The sequence below is a fragment of the Rissa tridactyla genome, chromosome 2 (assembly GCF_028500815.1).
Source record: "Rissa tridactyla isolate bRisTri1 chromosome 2, bRisTri1.patW.cur.20221130, whole genome shotgun sequence".
In the NCBI taxonomy this organism is placed as follows: Eukaryota; Metazoa; Chordata; class Aves; order Charadriiformes; family Laridae; genus Rissa; species Rissa tridactyla.
Genome location: NC_071467.1, coordinates 40,029,718 through 40,051,672, shown reverse-complemented (window position 1 = coordinate 40,051,672; position 21,955 = coordinate 40,029,718). Strand labels below are relative to the sequence as shown.

The 21,955-nt window shown below is 38.8% G+C and overlaps 1 protein-coding gene across 1 annotated transcript in view; it reads left to right on the top strand.

The window, feature by feature from the left end:
• The window catches only part of NKAIN3 (sodium/potassium transporting ATPase interacting 3), a 375,633-nt gene that overhangs the window by 183,422 nt on the left and 170,256 nt on the right, over positions 1-21,955 (top strand). The window contains exon 3 of the mRNA XM_054189416.1: positions 3,798-3,878. Within this exon, the coding sequence (XP_054045391.1) occupies positions 3,798-3,878 (81 nt within the window). The remainder of the gene's footprint in view (positions 1-3,797; positions 3,879-21,955) is intronic.

Below are 21,955 nucleotides of genomic sequence, written 5' to 3'. Positions count from 1 at the left end.
CCTGTGTGGAAAATTCCTTCTTCATGCCAGATGTCAGGCGAGGGTTGTGGTGCTGAGCACGAGACCAGCTGAGGTGGGAGGGAATTTGGCTGGCCAAAGAACTGGGGCAGGAAACGCTTGGTTTGGGAGGGTAAGAGTGAGCAGACACAGCAGGACCATCAAGGTAGTGTTCAGGACATGGGACAGGAGAAATTGAGAGGCAGGTCAGGTCATGAAACAGGTTAGGTGAGGTGCCTCGGGAGGGAAATGAACCCTGAGGACCAGTGTGGACCTGATGTTTCAGACGCTAACCGCTCCTCCCTTGACAGCAAATGTCTGCCGGGGTGCACGACATGCCCCTTCATACAGAGGACAACAGCTCGGGATTGCGGGCAGTTTCTCTGCTAGCAAAAAAGGGAGATCTTCATCATGGATCTAAAAGTTACACCTCTCTTAGCCAGCCAAGCAGGTGTTAGTGTGATGCCACATAAATTATTGTTTTACACCTTGAAGATATATACATATAGATTTACACACATACACATAATGTTCAGAAAGTATTACACATTTTTCAGGAAGAAACACTCAAAAGTTAAGAAAAGCTGTTATTAAAGCTCTCCTGTGCAGTTTTAATGTGATCCTTTTATATATTTGCGGTTTTGAACTGCACGGATACATACCAATTTTTTTCTAGTTGTAATTTTCTAGTTGCAAAAAAGCCCCTCAGTTGCAATAGAAAGGACAGAGACATTTGGGGGTTTTCTGGTGATCACAGCTACAGAATAGAAACTTTATTTGCAGGAAACAGAAGACACGGGAAGAATGAGATGTGTGACAGCAAAACGAAAAGGATTGCCTTTGTTGTGAAGAGTGTGCTGGGAAGCTGAATTTTATCTCAGCTCTCAACCACTGAAACCCTTTTTGACACAAAGCATGTCACTTAAAGCAAATTTCTCACGTGCTTTGTTTTTCCTTTGCATTCTGAGTTCTTGTCTTGAGACCTTGTGGTCTCATTTGCACAAGTGCTGAATGCTCAGCCGCAGGGAGATGAACACTGAGCTTATAAAGCACTGTATGATCCCAAGCGTTCTGAAAAAACAAAGTCTTAAGCATCTCAAGTTGGATGCCTATAATGTATGAATTCTTCTGAATGTAATCTCTGCATGTATCAGAACAAAATTTGCATTCTGAGAGCTGTATCATTCCCTTACAACATAAAATAAATTAGTTAATGTTTGTGCAGCTCTCACATTACATCTTAGAAAACCTCATGAGGAAATTAATATTCTGTTCTCAGAGTGGGGTCTGAGCGACGAAGAGAAATGAAGTATTGAGTTATCTGTTCATAAAATGTATTAAGGAAGGTAGGGTCTTTTAAAATAAAAATATTCCTGTGATGATTTAATTAATGCTTGCGTTGTATGGCATGTCCACAAAAGAGAAAAATTAGGATGGCATATATAACCAGAATCCTGACATTTCCTAATTTTGCTTTCTTGCTTTGCTGTCTTAAAACTTTTCTTTTAATGTAAAATTCCTTAACTACCTACTAACTTTTTTCCTATACAAGGAAAAAAAACCAAAAAGATGTGTTTTCAAATTTGGACAATAACCTTCTTACTTTTAAAAACTATAAGGTACTAAATACCAAATATGAATTATTGCATTCTTAAAGCAAATAGAGCTTAAATTTATATCCCTACAGTTCAGTGAGAGTGTAGGAAGAGCCTCTCCATACACAGCAGCTGGTTTGAAGGTGCACACCTGCTTTCATAGAATCATAGAGTCGCTTAGGTTGGAAAAGACCTTTAAAATCATAAAGTCCAACCATATGCCTAACACTGCCAAGGCCACCACACTCTTTGGACCTGCCCTTCCCTTTCAGTAGTCAGCATGGCAGAAAAGGGACCAAACAGGTCCTGACCGTGTAAAACAGCGGGGCTTGCCCTGGGGAAGCACATTCAGACAGTTTTTGCCCTCATGGTTCAGAGTTGTCCTCTGTGCTCATGGGACAGAGTAAGGCCATCAACAGATTTGGCTTAGCCTGACAGATCAAGTAGATTTCCTGTGGTTGCGATGACAGATTTCATTCATAGACAGGTAAAAAAAAGTCTTTCTTAAATAGGGTAATTCTCCTGAATATTCTGAAATCTGCTTTTTACGAGCAGCTGGTCTTTTATTAAGTGTTTTAAGTGTTTATTAATTTTGAACACACTGCACCTGATGCTCTGAGGACATATGCTGGAAAATCAGGAGCTTATGATGAGTTACTACAGCAAATGTGGTAAAACATGATATCCTCTTTTAAGTTAGTCTTATGGATAGTACAGACCTTGTACTGTTCAGAGACCATGGATAGTACAGACCTTGTACTGTTCAGACACCACAGCAGCTTTGTATATTTTATAATAACCCAGCCTTCAGTTCCCACACTGCCCTTCTCTGTAAGCCAGAGGAAACAGCCCAGGAGTGTTACTCTCATTTTGTTTACTAATGATCTACTTCCTACGCCGTAGCCATCTCCAAACTGCCTAAGTACTTCCTAAGAATTTCAATTAAATTAACCTGTTTGGTGTCCAGAAGACACTGTATACATGTGGGCGGTAAACAAAGTGGGGAAAAATTCAATCCTCTTCACCTGAACCTTTCATTATACATCACAGGGAAGGGAAGGAAGAGCGGAACATCACCCAGTACTGCCCAGGAAAGCCAAGTTGATGACATCCATGTGATGGCAATAGGATCCAGCATATTATAGATTAGGGTGTTGAGCTTTACTGAATATATTGAAGCACAACAATAGCATATTGGCCTCACCTGGTCACAGCTAATTAGACTTGCAAAGGCACTTAGCAGCAGTTCTCTGTCGTGAAGGTTATAAGCACGTCAATATGAAGTGGCAGTGCTGCTGCTAACTGTGTTTTTCAGGTGGGTGCAGCTCCAGTGCGGCCGAGCGTGCCCTTAGCCCATCAGACAGAAATGCTCCTGAGGTGTACTGCTGGGGACATAGTTTACAGTTGTTTATAGGTAAACAGTGCATCTGTAAGGCAATAGCACCAGTCAATTATGCCGACAATTGAAATACAAAAGGTGATTTAAGGTTGACAAATTAATCTCCCATTCATGCTGTAGGTGGAGTATGAGTTCAGTCTTGCACTAGGGTAGGCCCCTGGAGCCCCCAGAAGACATACGGTTACGTTCATCTCTTCAGGGTGTATTGTAGGATCAGGTTCATGGCCACAAGGGCTGGAGAAGTAGTGAGCTAATTTTAATGTAATCAAAATATCTTTTACTGAAAAACTCTTAAGAGGTCAGATTTAGCCTTTACCTGTTTGTTTTTGGAAAATATCCGAATATCAGGTCAGTATATCTTCTGTTTAATTTGATGGTGTCTTTCTTCATAATGTTCAAATATCATTTTAATAATATTTACTTATTTAAATTACTGTGCTGTTCTGGAATCTCCATTAACAGAGCTAAATCGTTATTTATGAATGACTCACAGTTGCCCTGATAAACAGTGTTTAAGTCAGCATTTTGGACTTAATTGGCCAGGATCAGTAGGATCAGCGTAAAACTGTAAATAATAAATCTGTTTTATTGGTATGTATTTAGAGCAGCAATGAATATTGGATTTGTAATTTCCTATGGTTCTTAAGGGAATTCTGCAGGGAAAACTCTCTGCGCTTGTCTGTTCCCAGAAGAACAAATCTTACCGATATCAGGTTTTTTATTATTGATCTGCTCGGTATAAAGTTCTCTTTCATCTTCACATTTTATTTTTCTGTCTTTTTGCTTTCATCCGGCTTTGTGTTTAGTACACGGTGTGGACTGCCCTGTGGGTCACCTGGAATGTTTTCATTATCTGCTTTTATTTGGAAGTAGGCGGACTTTCAAAGGTAGGTCACTTATCCTTCTTCAGGCTTATGGGAGGGTGTTTTAACAGCAGGACACTCAGATTTTAGAAAGCTGGAACCATAGAAGGAAAATGTGGTTGTTTGAACATACAATTTGATCTTTGGAGTTTCCCTCCAATGAGAACTCCAGTGTTTGAACTTGTCTCTGACAGTAAATAGTCATGGGCTTGAAGTACATAAACGCAATGAATCTGAATTACAGTTGTCTTCTGAAGTACCATCTGCAGGAAAAAAAAATACTATTCAGTAGAAAATTTGAGGTTCTTGTTGCTTGTTGAAAAACAGAGAATGTCCTTTTGGTTGAAATTTCAAGTGAGTATGAAAAATGTATCTGAATTTACAAGACTACTTTGAAAGCAGCTAAAGGAAATTAGTAAGAAGGTGAATGTAATAACTTATTGAGCAAATTGGTCTCATGGTGAGAATGTTAATTCTTTATAAAAAAGAACAAATGGCAGATGATGGCTTTTTTTCACATCTGAATAAAACTTTCCTGTACCTGACACTCAGTGCTCTAGGTTACTGATTCCTTATTCAAATCTCCGACTAGAGCAGAAATGTTTGCTGGAAGTGTCGAGATACATGTTGTTTTTGTACAAGGTAGCACTTATGTTAGCAAAGATTATACTTAGCATTGTATCTACAGTGAGTTCCGTACAACGTCAGTTGGTTTTAATCCTCCTGTTGGACATAGACAATATTGTTCTTTGTTTACCGCATTCATACTTACATGATTCTAGGCACAGTACGCCCACAGCGCATGGTGATCCCAGTATTATTAAGAGAATAAGTGTCCCTATTACTGGTTGTAGATTTAGTGATATGAACCACATCCCTGTTAATTCATGCAGTGCTTTTAGAGAATTGTGAGCTCCACTCAGTCCAGATGGGAACATTTGTGAGCTACATACTTTTTTTGGGTTCAGCATTAAAACTTCTAGCTTTTGGCTGACAACAAATAGAAAACTGGTGAAACTGATTTAATAAGAAATAAAATTGAATTTTCTCAGTAAAAATTCCATTAAAATTAAAGCTTTCAGTGATAGATTCCTTTGGTAATAAAATTGCATAATGAAGAGCTACAACAGTTTATTTTTTCTCCAAATATGATGTAGTTCACCAGAAGTCATAGGCTTAATGAGGAGATTAGTGCACTTTGTAGACAATCAAAATAAATGATTGCGTTGGATGTTCTAACTTAAATCTATTAGGTGAACAGAAGAGCAACACATGGAAGTGATGACTGCCCAAAGTAATTGTTCATTTTCATGATAAATAGAGTTTATATTTTCTCAATCAGCTGGGTGATGACTGTTTTTATAGTGACTATTATATTTTTATAGATAATTAGTGCTTTTATCTAAGTGCCTAGCAACTGAAGCGAAACTTTTACTCTGACCCCTGAGTTTGTGAAAATTTGACTTGTCTTTCCATCGATTGCAAAGGATTCTGATCATCTCCTTAGTGTATGGGGATTGTAAACCAGCGGGTATGAATTGAAATCTTGCATCTTCCACTTTCACCACTGTGTTTCACTTTTAGGTCTTCTTACTTAACTTATATGGCAAATCACAATGTAGAGAAATAGTAGTAAGTATATTACTCAACAGTTGGAAGAAAATCCCTTTTATTAGTTTATACATTCGTTGATCTCAGAATTTTTGTGGAATTTTTATCTTGTGGTTTCTCAACAAGGTGATAGATAAAAAAATTATGTCCCTGGAAGTTAACTGACCTTGTATACATTACGTCAAAGGCACCAGTATCGGGACCAAATTAGTAACGATAGAATCAAGAATTTTTCTCAGTAAACAGTAGAATTTGGGGTTCATTTAATGCTGCTTCTGAAAACTATGCTAGAGATGATGCGGTCATTGAGAGACTGAGGTCTTTTTGCACCATAGGCATGAAATCCTGGGTATTTACAAATTGATGGGTGGGTATTTGACACTGACTTAGAGACCCACATTTTATCCAACGTGCTAGCTTAAAAATGTCATCACTGCTTTCCATGAATATGTTCCTGTGTTTTCAGGCATGATAGAAGAAGGGTGCTGTTATCAAGGTACGTTAGTGTGGTTCGACCATCAAACGCCATCAGCAGCTTTTCAAGGATGGCATTTTCTCAGTGTTGAAATCTTAGCAGGGAATATTCACCTTTTTTCTTGCTCTTGTTCTATTTTTCCATTTTAAAAAAAGTTTTTGTTTCTGAAATGAATGCACATGGATTATAATTCTTAATTTCTGTTGACATACTATCAGGGAAAACTATGGCGCTGTCTGGCAGCTGACTGATTTCTGTTGGTGTGTTTGTTTTTAAGCACTATCATGTTTATATTCACTCTGACCAGAATCAGAGTTAGCTGTGAATTAGTCCTGTGAATTTTTTAGGTCTTCTATCATGAATAGCATCAGAAAATATAACTTTGTGCATTGTTAAATGGTAATTTTAATGCAACGTCTTCACATGGAGTACACATACAATGTGGACAGACTTTTCAAAAGTCATCCCGGGTGTGAAAGGGAAATAAACCTGACTCTCCCACACATGGGTGTTGTAAGTAGAAAACTAATGAGTAAAGGTTTCCTTTCTAACTGCCCTATAAACAATGTATAAGTGAAGCTCCTTTTTCACTTGTGTTACAGATGTATGAATAAAATTTTAATGCTTTTTCAGGGCTAAAGAAGCTGTATTTGATCAGAAATAAAATAAATATACACATATGACTCTGTTTGTGCTAACTTTGGTTTTCTAATTCTTTCTTTCATTTCTGATTTTAGCAGTGAAAAAAACGCTTGTATTAAAGTTAAATTGGCTTGTATTTTTCATTTACTACTTTTATGAAACTGAAAGCATAATTTTTAGTGTTAACCACTCTGTATGAGAGAAACAAAGCAGCTATTATAACGTGACCTTTTAATCCTCCGCTGTAGGATGACAGATTGCTACATGCATACATGAGCTCATTAGTTGTTTAGATCTTATTCTATGTCTTGAAATAAAAATGTGTTCTAATTGCCGCATTCGAGACTATAGATGATTTTAAACATATAGATATAAACACAAATCTCACGGAATAAGAAGGAAAAAAAACCTTCTCTAAAGCACATCTGAAATAAAGTTTGATTGTCTCTTACCTGATATAATACCAGCAGCTGTTATTTTGAAGTTTTGTATGTTCTTAAATATGGACAAGAGAACTTCTAACCTGTATAAGCCAACCCTCCACCCCGAGCAATATATTCTTTTATGTACTTCCTACTTTACAAAGGAGACCTCATTTGGCTGGCCATGCCCAGAGAGTTGTGATTAATGGAGTGAAATCCTCTTGGTGGCCGGTCACCAGTGGTGTCCCTCAGCGCCCAGTTTTGGGGCCAGTTTTGTTTAATATCTTTATCAATGATCTGGATGAGGGGATTGAGTGCACCCTCAGTAAGTCTGCAGATGACACCAAACCAGGTGGGAGTGTTGATCTGCTTGAGGGTAGGAAGGCTTTACAGAGGGACCTGGACAGGCTGGATCGATGGGCCAAGGCCAACTGTATGAGGTTTAATAAGGCCAAGTGCCAGGTCCTGCATTTTGGTCACAACAACCCCAAGCAGCGCTACAGGCTTGGGGCAGAGTGGCTGGAAAGCTGCCCAGCAGAAAAGGACCTGGGGGTGCTGGTGGACGGCCAGCTTAACATGAGCCAGCAGTGTGCCCAGGTGGCCAAGAAGGCCAACAGCATTCTGGCTTGTATCAGGAATAGCGTGGCCAGCAGGAGTAAGGAAGTGATCGTGCCTCTGTACTCGGCACTGGTGAGGCCTCACCTCGAGTACTGTGTTCAGTTCTGGGCCCCTCTGTACAAGAGGGACATTGAAGTGCTGGAGCGTGTCCAGAGGAGAGCTACCAGGCTGGTGAGGGGTCTGGAGACCAGGTCATATGAGGAGAGGCTGAGGGAGCTGGGCATGTTTAGCTTGGAGAAGAGGAGGCTGAGGGGAAACCTCATTGCCCTCTACAACTACCTGAAAGGAGGTTGGAGAGAGGTGGGTGTTGGCCTCTTCTCCCAGGTGAATAATGACAGGACGAGAGGAAATGGTCTGAAGTTGCAGCAGGGGAGGTTTAGATTAGACATTAGGAAGAATTACTTTACTGAAAGAGTGGTCAGGCCCTGGAACAGCCTGCCCAGGGAGGTGGTTGAGTCACCATCCCTAGAGGTGTTTAAGAAAAGTCTAGATGTGGCACTTCAGGGCATGCTCTGAAGCGCAGAGATTGTAGGTTGTTGGGGTTTTTTTGGTTTGTTTTTTTTTTGTGTGTGTGTGTATGGTTGGACTCGATGATCTCAAAGGTCCTTTACAACCATGAAGGTTCTATAATTCTATGATTTATTCAGTGTGCGCTGTTAATGTTTCTATCATTTGTATCCAATATCCAGTATTTGAGATGCAGTATGAAAATAGCTGAGTTTATTTGTATTTATCATTGACTCTGACAACTGATACTCTTTGATAAACCATTTTCTACTACTTTTTCTATTGTTGGTTACAGTGACATTTGTTTACATGTGTTACTGCCTGTACCCAGTAAATGTATAGCCACCCTCCAGCACTGCAGCTGGACGGCATTGATGAGCTCTTTTCTTTTTATATGATGTTTCTGTTTGTTCTGCCTGTTTTTTTTTTCTGTAGCATGCTTGATCAGAGGGCTGTTGCAACTATGCTGTGAGGACAGGCTGAGAGAGTTGGGGTTGTTCAGCCTGGAGAAGAGAAGGCTCCAGGGAGACCTTACTGTGGCATTCCAGTACCTAAAGGGGGCCTACAGAAAGGATGGGGAGGGACTCTTTAGCAGGGAGCGTAATGATAGGACAAGGGGTAATGACCTCAAACCGAAAGACGGTAGATTTAGATTGGCTATCAGGAAGAAATTCTTTACTGTGAGGGTGGCGAGGCACTGGAACAGGTTGCACAGGGAGGTTGTGGATGCCCCATCTCCAGAGGTGTTCAAGGCCAGGCTGGATGGGGCTTTGAGCAGCCTGGTCTAGTGGGAGGTGTCCCTGCCTAGGGCAGGGGGGTTGGAACGAGATGATCTTTAAGGTCCCTTCTAATCCGAACCATTCTGTGATTCTTGAGCATGAACTTTGCTTCATCCTGGATTATTTTAAGTTTAGCTCTCGAGGTTGAGCTCTCTGTCAACTGACTCTTATTGCTTTTGGCCAAGGATTTGCATGACAAATATTCATCTATTCAGTGTGAAACCACCTCTGAAATAGCTTATGTTTATTATCTGGTCCTTAGTTTTAGGTATTGAATGTAGGTGAATGTGAACTCTAATGTGCCTGTGACACTAGCTTCATTAACCTTTCCCCTGATGCCAATGGACATTTTGCATATGTTAATTAATAAAACAAGCTTTCTCATATATTTTTTTCTAGTAATATTTACTTCTATCAATGGAAGTTCAAAGTCTCTAGGGCTCCCAGCCAACTTTATTCAGCTGAAGATAGAACAATAGACTAAATTTTTATATGGATCTGTAGTTGGAGGTAAGGATTATAACTGTTAAAATTAATTATTTATTCTGTCCAAGGACAAAATGGACTAATAAATTGCTCAGTAAAACACTGTGGGAATGGAAACCTAATACTATTTTTTTAAACAAAATATTGTACATCACAATAGGGGCTAATCATGTGGATTTTATCCTGGCTGCTTCTGGAATCCACTTTATTCCATCTGGTGCATGTCAGTCAGTCCTTAATTGTTGTACAATTATATCTAATGATCTCAAATGGAGTAAGTCAAGCTCAAAGTTTGCAGCATCCATAGGAAAGCAATGAAAAGTGATAAACTTAAAAAATAAAACCAATATGGAGAACCAGCAGGTGGAGGGTAGAGGTTTTCCTCAGTCTAAACAGAAGACTGAAGGCAGGGAATAGTACCTCTACTCACATGTAAGTGATTTTCATGTGAAGGAAAGCAATCACATTTTTTCATATCCACTGGGAAGAAGGGGAAGAAATAACTTGCTGAGCATGTGGCAATGAAGATTTGGTTGGAGGTCAGGAGAGCTTTTCAATAATGAGGGCTCTGAATAGGATCTAAAGCTGTTACAAAGCCTCATTGCTGGGTATTTTGAAGAATGAAGGAATGTTGATGTGGAGTGATATAGATAATTCTTCTGCCCCACCATTTTTAATCTATAGAAATAAGCCTCTGTCAAGATGAAAACCCAAGTTAGTGTCCATGGACGGTTTAGGGTAGGACTGTTAAAAAAATGAAAAAGTGAAGAGTCAAAGTTGAAGTACAAGTTGAAGACCCGAAACTTCTTCTTCAGTCAAGTCAGAGTCTTATTAAATTTGGCTGGAGCAGCATTCCAGCTGGGGAACTTGGGGTGTCTCTGCCTTCTCTTCCCAGTGAGTGTGTAGGGACACAGAAAATGGGGGACCCCAGGGGAGGCTCCAAGGTGGCTGACAATTCTTCGGCATGCACAGGTGGGCTTTTGGTGTTCAGCTGTGCGGCACCAAGTGGGAGACGATGCTGTCATGGCTGTTCACTGCTGATAGAGGTTAGGCATCTGTTAACGGAAAAGATTCATGTGCTTTCTGTTCTGCTGATGGATTTTTAATTGAACAGAAATCACTGCTTTTCACAGCAACACATCCTTCACTGAGGGCAGTGTGAGAGTGATAATAGTATATTTCTTTGCTGCTGGACAGGGTGCATACATTCACGTCTATGTCAGCTGAGAATTTCTTCCCACGCACCTCTGCCACATGTAAGTTGGTTTTGGTCAGCATCTCTCTTGGGCCTTGGGAGACTACATACCCATTACCTTCTTATTCTCCCCACTGCTATATGTCCTTTTGCTTCAGCTGATGCCATCAGCTGCTACTCGCTGTGATATGCACAATAACAGATCACGCTAAAGCAGCGGCTGTAGCTGTAGACATTCTGCGATTTCTATGCATTACAAATGACTAGTTTTATAGCAGTAGTTAAATATAATCCCTTCCTAATGTCTGCGCTAATAAAATTCAACTTGCAGAAATTAAACCTGATGAAAAGATTGCTTTTGTTTCTTTGGGGTTTGGACCCTGTCGCCACCGCTGCCTCCTCTTCCCCCAACTTTATTGTTCCAAAAGGGTTTAAAGAATTGTTGTTTTAAAAGTAATGTTCCAGAATCTTCCCTGACATGGAAAAAGGAAGAATACTAATTAAACACCATTTAAGTAAATAGAATTAAACTAATACAAAAGCAAAGAAAATCAGACCTAATATAAGTTTTAATTCTTGTGACATATAATCCATTTAATTCCCTGGACCTTCACTCTTACTTTGAATCAGCTCTCAGAAGTAACAGTTTTTTTTGTTTGTCGTTTTTGGATTTTAATTTTTTGTAAGAACCACCAAGTTCTTAGAACCAATTGCCTCCTTTTTGTTATTCTTGAGCCCTTTCCTACAATAGAGGTTTCATGGAAATGTGTCTGCTAAAACATCAACTTCCAATATGATCTTCCTTATGGAAGTTGCTCCTCCCATCCTGCTGCTCTCTCTTCATAAAGAGATGTAATCTCCAGGTTCAATTGTATTTAATACTTTTTCATAATGTTCTGTTCAAACAGCAACCTTTTGAATTTTTAATTACTTCAGCAATAAACCTGGAAACCAATTTACTGTGAAGTTATGCAGTGTAATATTGAACAGAAACAACGTTTCAGTACTTAAAAATAATAGCTCGGGCCTTGGCTGGTATTAGGTACCGTTAATCATAGATTCAGTGTGTTGGTGTTGTGCCTTTAAATAGTATTTGCAAACAATATCTTTTGATGTTGTGTTAGGCTGACTTCAGTATGTGCAGGAGCAGAAACTCTGTGTGGTAGGTTTCTGTTTAGAATACAATGATTGTTTCCATGAAAAGTTGGAAAACAATTAGCCGTGAACTGTGAATTCGTAACGGTGAAGCTATGGAAAAATGCATTATCTTTTTATTTGCAATTTACATTTCTCAGCCAAAAAAGGGAATAACTACACATTCATGCTTGCCCTTTGAAAATAAAACTAAAGGAATGCTATTTGCAGAGTGCTTAAGAAGATGACTTAATACATGCTCTCTTAAAAAAAAAAAAAAGAAAATTAAAGACCAGAAAAGTATTAATGCTAGTATTCCAATACTGAAATCAGTGCACATTCCTCCAATTCATAATTTTCAACAACGAACTAGCTTCAAAGATTTCTATTTCAGCTGAAGAGACTTTGTGGCTGGTTTTTCATGTTCCAGTTTTCACGTAACCAATGTAATTTGTTATTCAGTCTGTTTCACTCTACTGTGTAAAGCTGTAACATCACATAAGTTTTAATGAAATATATGCTTACTCTTGGAAAGAGAATTAACATGCAGCTAGCTGGGTGGCACAATTTGAGCATAAGGTCATCCTGGACAAAAAAATTATATGGAACAAATGGGACACAGATAAATGTCACCGAAACTGCAGAATGTGTCATTCTGATGTTAATTAGTTTGTTTAGGTGATATGATTACATTGCTGAACAACATAATCAGGAGTACATTCCAGATGGTGCAAAAATTGAATTTCTTATTCTTTCAGGTGACATTTACAGTGGTTCATAATATTATATACAATCAGCACTGTTAAAATATGTTTTTTCAAACAGAATGCCTGTTCTTTTACAATCCCTTGATGCTAAATTCTAAGGTTGATATTTAGAGTGTAGGCCACCATCATCTTCATTGTTTTAAATAACTGAGATGATATCTCTGTGGCTTTTTTTTTTTTTTAAAATAATTCATTTAATATCCATGGCTGATTGGCTTTGGGAATGATGGGTGTGATATATATGGTTAGCTAACTGCTGCACAGATGAACTTATTAATACAAACATCACATTCATATATATTTGAGTTATATTAGCCTTATTTCTAGGATCCTGATGATTTAAAAAAAAAAAAAAAAGCTAAAATGCAGCCTCACAAGGAGGAGGTAAGTGGCTCAAGTAGCCCGCAAAATTTCTCCAAAGACACCTTTGAATATGTAAAAGAAATAAGGACGTAGTCCCAGTCTGAACGGGTTCTGTGATGTAGGAGTGCGTGCTGCAATGGCTAGTGATGCAGAGAGGGTAAATCCCTGAGTACCTATAATATATCTGTGCCTGAAGCCCATAGCAGAATTTGGAAAAGGATTGGGTATTTAGATGTAAAATAAGAACATATAGAATAAGGAATCAGAGCATATAAGGGCAGGAAGGACCGTCTAGTCATCTATGTCTCATGTATCTGGAAAAAGTTGAATTGATTAGCTTGTTCATGGAGTGAGGAAGGGAAATTTCTCTGAATTGTGGTTTGGTTGTAAGCAAGTATGGCAAATCTGTCTGCAGATAAGGGTGAACCTAGGTTTTATTGCTCTGGGTATTATTTTTATCTACTTATTGACAATTTGATCTATTTCGTAGTGATTGTTGTGCCCTTTTGTAGAAAAAGGGAAGACTGTTGCTGAGACTTTTATTTTCTTTGTAAATCTGAGCTCCTTCTTGCAAAACTGGAATGAAAGATATTTTGATTATTTCTTTAATCATAGTCTTGTTTAGACATTGTGTCAACCACAACTGCTGTCTGTACCTGCTGACAAGACTGACTGCTGTCTACAGATTTTGACCCTTATATATAAGGCAGTATACTTATTTTAGTGCTAGTGCAGACTCTATTTATTGCCTGCTAAGGTCAAATTGATGGGTTTTGCTAATAATTTCTGCATACTGTTTTGCTGTTGTACAGTATTTTAGTTCCTACATTAGCCAAGTAAGGGGTTCTCCCTGTTAATGGGGAAGCCTCTCGTTTCTTCGGTCTTTTAATAAATATTTGCGTTCAATTGATGTAGTTTTAAGACAGTTTTACTGTTTTGAAGGGAATTTTGCACTGATTCTTAAGTCGTTGAGGTTTTTTGTTCTTCCATTTGAAGACAATGAAAGAAAATGGAATTTTGCTTGGAAGAAAATGAAATTTTAAATAAGTTTTTTGTAATAATTTACACATCGGACAGTCTAGACCTTGATGAAAGTAAAGAAGATTTATTGTCGGCGACAGTAGAATCTGAAAAAGTTCTTCCCAGAAGTGATGATACTGAATTGCATGGGATTTTTAAGTAAGCCAAATGCTTCTTATGGGACTTGGTAATAGTGTGACTTCAGACTATTATAGAATCATAGAATCATTTAGGTTGGAAAAGCCTTTAAGATCATCGAGTCCAACTGTATACTTAACACCGCCAAGTCCATCACTAAGCCATGTCTCTAATTGCCTCATCTACGTGTCTTTTAAATATTTTCAGGGATGGGGACTCAACCACTTCCCTGGGCAGCCTGTTCCAATGCTTGGCAACCCTTTCAGTGAAGAAATTTTTCCTTATATCCAGTCTAAACCTACCCTGGTGAAACTTGAGGCTGTTTCGTCTTGTCCTATCACTTCTTACTTAGGAGAAGAAATCAACCCTGACCTCGCTACAACCTGCTTTCAGGGAGTTGTATAGAGTGATAAAGTCTCCCCTCAGCCTTCTTTTCCCCAGGCTAAACAACCCCAGTTCCCTCAGATGCTCCTCATAAAACTTGTTCTCTAGACCCTTCACCAGCTTCTTTGCTCTTCTTTGGACACTTTCAAGGACCTCAATACCTTTCTTGTATTGAGGGGCCCAAAACCGGACACAGTACTCGAGGTGCAGCCTCACCAGTGCCCAGCACATGGGGACAATCGCTTCCCTAGTCCTGCTGGCCACGCTATTTCTAATACAAGCCAGAATGCTGTTGGCCTTCTTGGCCACCTGGGCACACTGCCAGCTTACATTCAGATGGCTGTAAACCAGCATCCCCAGGTCCTTTTCTGCCAGGAAGCTTTCCAGCCATTCTTCCCCCAGCCTGTGGTGTTGCGTGGGGTTGTTGTGACCCAAGTGCAGGACCCAGCACTTGGCCTTGTTGAACGTCATACAAATGGCCTCGACCCATTGATTCAGCCTGTTCAGATCCCTCTGAGATATTACGTACATATGTTAACATGGGCCTATCTTTGAACTGGAACAGAAATTCAAGAAGCTGGGGACTGATCATCATTTCTAGATGTCATCCAGATGACTGTACTTTGCATCCTTCAGGATTCACAAACTCAACCTAATTTAGAGGAAAGGCAAAGGAAGATACAAGTTTGGTTTACTTCTCGTAGATCTGCATTTGACAATGAAGGAGATCTTACTACGTACATAGAGCCTGTGTATCCACTCAGAGATTTTCTGGTTCTTTAGGATTTTCTAGTATCTTGGCATTAGACGTGCATAGTCTTGAAACTTCTGAGTTAACATGTGCCTTATGCTCCAGGGTCTCGGCATTTTGCCTTTGAGATTTACAAGTGTTGTGGGGCTGGTAGGCCTACCTGACTTTCACTGGATATTTCAGAAGAGCATGTGGAAGAAATTTTTGCCATTCAGCTCCTATTGAGTGGATCTTTCTCGGTGCACAATAAGGGGGACCACAGGGCAGTGTCCCTGCCTTACTCCCACTATTCATTTCTTTTGAAGGCTTCATCAAACAAAAAAATCTCCAATTAGTTCAATACCATACCATGGGTAAGCCTTAAATGTATTTTCATCTTGTCCGTTTTGACATTTTTTTCTTTTGTAGAATGTTTAACGTTCATGTTGTGTTCATCTGTCTCAGTTAGAAGAAGGCTTTTGATTCCATAGGTCATAGGAAGTAGTCTCTTGGTCTTTGCAGTTCAAATCTTGGAGCAAGTTTATCTCCTGAATTTGGCTTCCGTGTAATAATTTATTTAACCTCCATAAGGTGAATGGGTTTTGAGAAGTCTTTTTCAATGCACAAGGGAATTGGAGGGATTGTTCCTTGTCTAGATTATTATACTCTCTTTTTCAGCTGTCCTTCAGGGAAATTCCTCGCTCATGTTGATGATGTGTCTGGGTTTATTATTCATGAGTATCAGCACTCCTTTGAGCAGACTTCTTCAGTTTGGATTAATGGGGAAAGAGCAAGAGAATCCCATTGGGGATTTAGCTGCCCTCCTGCCCTTTGCTTTGCTAGGATGTTTATTGTCAGAGTGCCTTTACTATTACCAGGAATAATGATGGGTCTTTTTGACCTATTCAGTCAAACACGGAAGGCAGAAATGTTGTAAGGGAAGTCGCAGTGATGGCAACAGTGCTTGCCTGAGACTGTCTTCCAAGGGCAAATGCTATTTATGAATAATTTTATTATCTCTGTGTTACAGCATTGCCATCTGTATACTTGAATTCCCTCTCCGCTTATATCTTTAGAGACCATGTAGAAATTATTTAAGATGTTGTTTTGGGAGAGCTTTTCCATTGGAGAGGAAGAATATATTATACCCATCTGCTGAGAACCGCTGCTCTGTGTTAATGCTGTGGATCTTCTGTGTGCTTGGAAGCAGATTATTCTTTTTTTTTTTTTTTCCTTCTCCTCCTTTGGTACATTGAGAGATTCAGGTTTGATTTGGGAGTTTTGGCTGAATATTTTCCTCACTTATCTCAAAGATGTTTGAAGGCTTGGACTTTTTTTTTATGCTAAGACAGTTTGAACTCTCTGAGCTGCCTGCTGAACCCCCTGTCTAGTTCTGCTGCGAGGGGCATAGGTGTTATTCCTAAAACTCAGATTACTTCCTTGTAGCAGATATAACACAGATGATTTATTTTACCTTTATTTTCTGTGAATTATGGATGATATTTTTACTTTTCAGCTTTATTTCTGTTCAGTTCAGTAGTTTTCCCCTGTTTGATCAGAAGTGACTGAACTACTGGCCAGCTCTCTCATGGACAGTATTGCCAGGGCAGGTGACTTTCCTTTTGAGCCACCCGATCTTTACTAAATTAATGTTCCTTTCTCTTTACCTGTCACTTAGGCATTCGCAAGTGCTTCTTATTTTTTCCACTTCAAATGTGGGCTGTTAGATAAAAGACTACATTCAGTGAGGAAAAAACTACGTACATGTCCAGCTGTGAAGAACCTGATTTCCACTAGATCTTAATTTCAAATATACTTGTACATTGTTTAACTTCAGAGTTGTTTGTGGTGTTTTGGGACTACTTTCATGTGATTCACATCTACCCTGAGTTGCAACTATGATTTGCTTCAGGGTATCTTCCATCCTTATGTCTTGTTTTTCACATGAGCTAGCTATTTTTATTGTTAAATGTTGCAGGCATGTAGACACTGTGTATACCCTGCGAGCATTAGCACAGTCCGTGTAAGCAGTTACTTTGGAAAAGCCAATGATACAAATGTCTTAATAATCACTTCTTAATTTGTACTTCTTCATATTTTTATCTATTTTAGGTTTAGTTTGTATATATTTTACTATTATGAATCAATTGACTCCGTGATGATTAGTTAAAAAGATACTTTATATTCTGGTTTTAAAACTGCAAGTTCCTATAAAAAAATTAAATAATCTTGTGGTATCATTTTCTTTGAAAAATTCTTGCTTCACTGATAAAATGTACTAATATTTGTGAGAAAGACTACATCTTAATGTGCTTTGGACACAAAATTACCTGGTTTTAATACATAAAATAACCAAATGGTTTCAAGAGGTTATTAGAGAGTTTTTAAATGTTCCTAGATGTTAGCAATGCCATTGGTATCCTAGGATTCTTCATTCCTCAATGTCTAAGTAAGATTGCTTTTTACATTTGTAACTAGGCACCTTACTTAAACATTGCAAGATCATATTAACTTTTATCCAAACATTTTATTCTCTAGGATGCAGCTTCCAATTCGGTTGCATGACTTGTGTTTCCTGCTTCCAGGCTATATCACTTTGCTTGTGCCTATAATTTAACATATTCTATTTCACTGATCCCAGCTTACCAAGTAGTCCAGATGGCCCTGTACAGCTGCCTGCCTTTTCATTACATACCCTCCTCCCTCTCTTTGTGTCATCTGCAAATATATCCACTACAAGCAGTGATTTTATATTTACTTCTAGATCACTGATGAAAATGTTGAATGACATCAGATCTTACCTCAATCCCAAGGGAGTCCTGCTAGAAACACTCTTATTCAGCTATGATTTCCCATTGATAACTATGTTAATTAGCTAGTTTTAAATCTATTTAATTTTCAGTCCATTAAAAATGTACTGCCATTCTAATTTTTTTGATAAGAATGTTTTGTGAATGCCTTATAGAGGTCTAAGTATATTATCTTCATGCAGACGCTTCTATCAACTCAATTTTTAAGCTCTTGAAGTAATGAAATCGAGATTGTTTAACAGGTCCTAATGTCTTATGAAATCTTATTGACTGGCATCAATTATACTGCTTTTGCTGGTTCTCAAGCATCTGTTTTTAAATCGTCTTTCCCTCGATTACTTTGGGACTGATGCTAGACTGCCTGTCCTTGACCCATTGCATGTGCAGGTTTTAAAACTTACATAAGCTTTAAGATTCTTCGGTCTTATGAAGTTCCCAAGATTTATCAAAAATTAACTTCCTTACATTCACGGATCTCAACATCCAATGCTTTTGTGTGGTTGCAAGTTGTCCAGGGCTAAAGACTGAATTCGATTTATAAATCTGTACATCATTCAATAATGGTTTAGAAAGTGCTTCTTCCTCCTCTTCTCATTCTGTCCTTTACTAAATAAAGAACTGAAACTTTTATTAAAGATGTCTACTTGTTCCGCCTCTTTAAAAAATCCACTTTCTTCATCTATTAGTAGGTCTAGGTCAACTCTATAATTTCTTCTGTTCCTAATAAGCTTAATGAACAATTTCTTACTGCCTTTAATCTTGCTAGCATGGATTCTACCTGACGTATTTTCCCTCCCCATTAAATATGGTCTACTATATATCCTCTAATGTATATTGACTGAAATCTTTTCTCCATTTTTATTCTGGTTTCTTGAGGAACAGGCTGACACAATCAGTGTACGCTCGTGTTTGTTTGGCTGGCGCCGAAAATTTTTGTACACGCTGACTGCAGAAATTTTCACAAAGGGTGAATCTTTCATAATTAAATTCTTGTATATGTGTGCTATTACAAATGAAAAAAGGTAGCTGTAAGAGGGGACAGAAGAAACTGTCTAGCGCCTCCACAGAGAGAAATGTTGCTTCAACCTCTCATTAGAAACTTTGTAATTGCTGCCTTTAGTTTAAACTAAACCAGAAGAAAGATCACAATGGAAAAGAAGGGAAAGAAAGCCTTTTGTATTCCTTCTTAGTTTCTCTCCTTCTTAATTTCTCTCCTTCACCCAAAGCAAAGTAGTTCTGGACCTGGAATAATCCTTAACTTATTAACCCCTGAAACTCCATGTGCTACCCACCTAAAGCCTCCCTAGCCCTAGCCCTCCTCCCCTAGTTGCTTAATGGACTTTTACTTTCTCTGACTCCCTCAGGACAATATGGCAAAAATGTATTCTCCCTCGCTGAGAAGTATTTCCTACGTTCTTAATATGCACAACCTCTACAGCTGTGTCATGGTTTTGCCTGGGATGGGGTTGACTTTATTGCTTGCAGCACATAGTGCTATGTTTTGGATTTGTGATGAGAAATACTTTTGATAGCACACTCATGTTTTCGGTTGTTGCTAAGCACTTAAGGCCTTTTTTGCTCTTCACAATGCCTGGCCAGCAAGTAGGCTGGGATGGAAGTGCACAAAAAGTTGGGAGGAGACACGTCTGGGACAGCTGACCCCAACTGACTGAAGGAATGTTCCATGCCATATGACATCATGCTCAGTATGTAGAGCTGAGGGGAAGAAGGAGGGAGGGGTCATTAGGAGTGATGGCGTTTGTCTTCCCAAGTAACCGTTGTGTGTGATGGAGCCCTGCTTTCCTGGAGATGGCTGAACACCTGCCTGCCAATGGGAAGCAGTGAATGAATTCCTTGTTTTGCTTTGCTTGCGTGCGTGGCTTTTGCACTACCTATTAAACTGTCTTTACCTCAACCCACAAGTTTTTTCTCACTTTGCTCTTCTGATTTTCTTCCCCATCCCAAGTGGGAGAGTGAGTGAGTGGCTGTGTGGTCCTAGCTGCTGGCTGGGGTTAACCCATGACAATGTGCTTCAGAAAGGCAGTGAGAGCAGCACGCACCCAAAGGGCTGCTGTAACCTAAAGCATAGGGGTTGTGTGGGCAAATTATAGTGATTATTGTCCTGTGACATTGGGTATTCTCACTACTTAGATTTCTGTATGGGTTTTTTTTCTGCAGCTTCAGTACAGTAAGGCACATGATTAACTTAAAATGTATGAGTAGTCTCATTAAACTCAATAAAATTACTCACATGCTTACTATGCGTTTAAGTATTTTGCAGAATCAGCATTAAAATAAGAGGCAATCCATAGACCTCTCCACTTCTCATATATTAAGTTTGAGAAAGGGAGGAGGCTTTAATATAAAAGCTGGAAAAAACCAAACCACCAAACCCTAAGTATTCATAAGGTACAAAAGTCTTGGTTTATGCAAGAAAGTTGAAATGCAAAGGTTTGATATATTTGATATAGAATGTATTAAATGAATACTGATGTATGGGTCTATCAATATTATTCTATGCTTTTATGTTATGCACGTCACAATATTGCCTAATAGTATCCCTTAACAGCATTTTCAAGTCATCTAAGTTGCATTTGCTTGTATTGATCTTGTATATATTACTGTGACACCTCTTCTGTTGTGCTTGTGCTCTGTAAATTATTCCAATACATAACATGAGGGGAGAGAAATTCAATGAATTGGAGTCAGAAAAAGTCAGGGAAGGATATGTAGAGGTATGAAATTTGTGTTAATGTTTCTTTTTTTTTTTAAGCAATCATCTGCTTTAGCTTAATTTTCCAGTGCACCACTGAAATATTCAGTGTTTTAAAAATCTTAGATATCGTCCTTATAAAGAAGAACAAAATACCACTTAGCATTAAAGTCATTATTAGAACCCAAACAGGATTCAGATCCAAAGAAAGCACTAGGTTTGTATGAAAAAGACGGCACCATATGTTGTTTTTTTAATCTGCGACCCACCCATTACAGTTTGTCCTGCTACATCACATCACCAAGACTGTGAACAGCGTAACAAATAATCTTTCTGACATAGTTTGTCTTCAAATTTAGTACTTGCCTTTTGAGTCCCTTTATCAGCATGGAAATAAAAACATGTTCCTGTACTTAAAAGTTTTTGCCAACAGTGATGTAAGTTGGTGCATCAAATAAGTATGTCTTAATATTCTGTAGGGTTGCGTTCTCCCTTTCTAATTGAATTATCACTCCCTTTTACTTGTAATTCCATTTGCCTTAGTAGATTATTTTGTCAGTCCATTGAGTGGCTGTTTAATTCAGGTTATATTGTAGATGAAAAGCAACACGGGAGCTTATGAGTTACAATAGGATAAACAGAGGGTATTACATAATAACTATACATAGTACTGAAACCAAAATATAGTATTTCAATATCTGCAGATTTTTCTACTGCTCATATGTGGGCTGTTGGTAAATACGTTTTTTAGGATAAAAGATAGGATTTCATTTTGTGAAATGTTGCTAACATTTCAAAGTTTTTGGCTTTCTGCTGAGATGGTATAAACTGACATAGCTACAGCATTGAAATCCTGATCATACAGATTAGATAAAAATGTGACCTTGTTGACTCAGTTATTTCTTTAAAGAAAAGGAAGCTACAAAGTAACCTTAAAGGAGAGATGGGGTTTTGTTTCCTTTTCTGAGGAGGAAGAAGCCCTGGAGGGCAGTGATGTAAAGCTAACTTGACATCGACAATGTGTCTTTAGGGTACAGTCGCAGTTTCACATAGGCCTCTCGTGGGCTAGGATGCAGCTTCTCCTTTGAAGGCTCTGCCTCGGTGGCAATGCTGGGAGGGAAATTGTCTCTCTGTGTGTCTTGCTGCCTCTCCAGAGGGAGGAGAGGGCATCATCTGTGTATTCAGGACTTCTTCTACTATGCCTTTCCGTAAACAGGACATACTTCTTCCCAGTCATGAAGGTGCGATGCTGCAGTCCAGCCTCAGCCATCTACCAGGATAGAAGAAACTTTGCTCTGATATCCGTT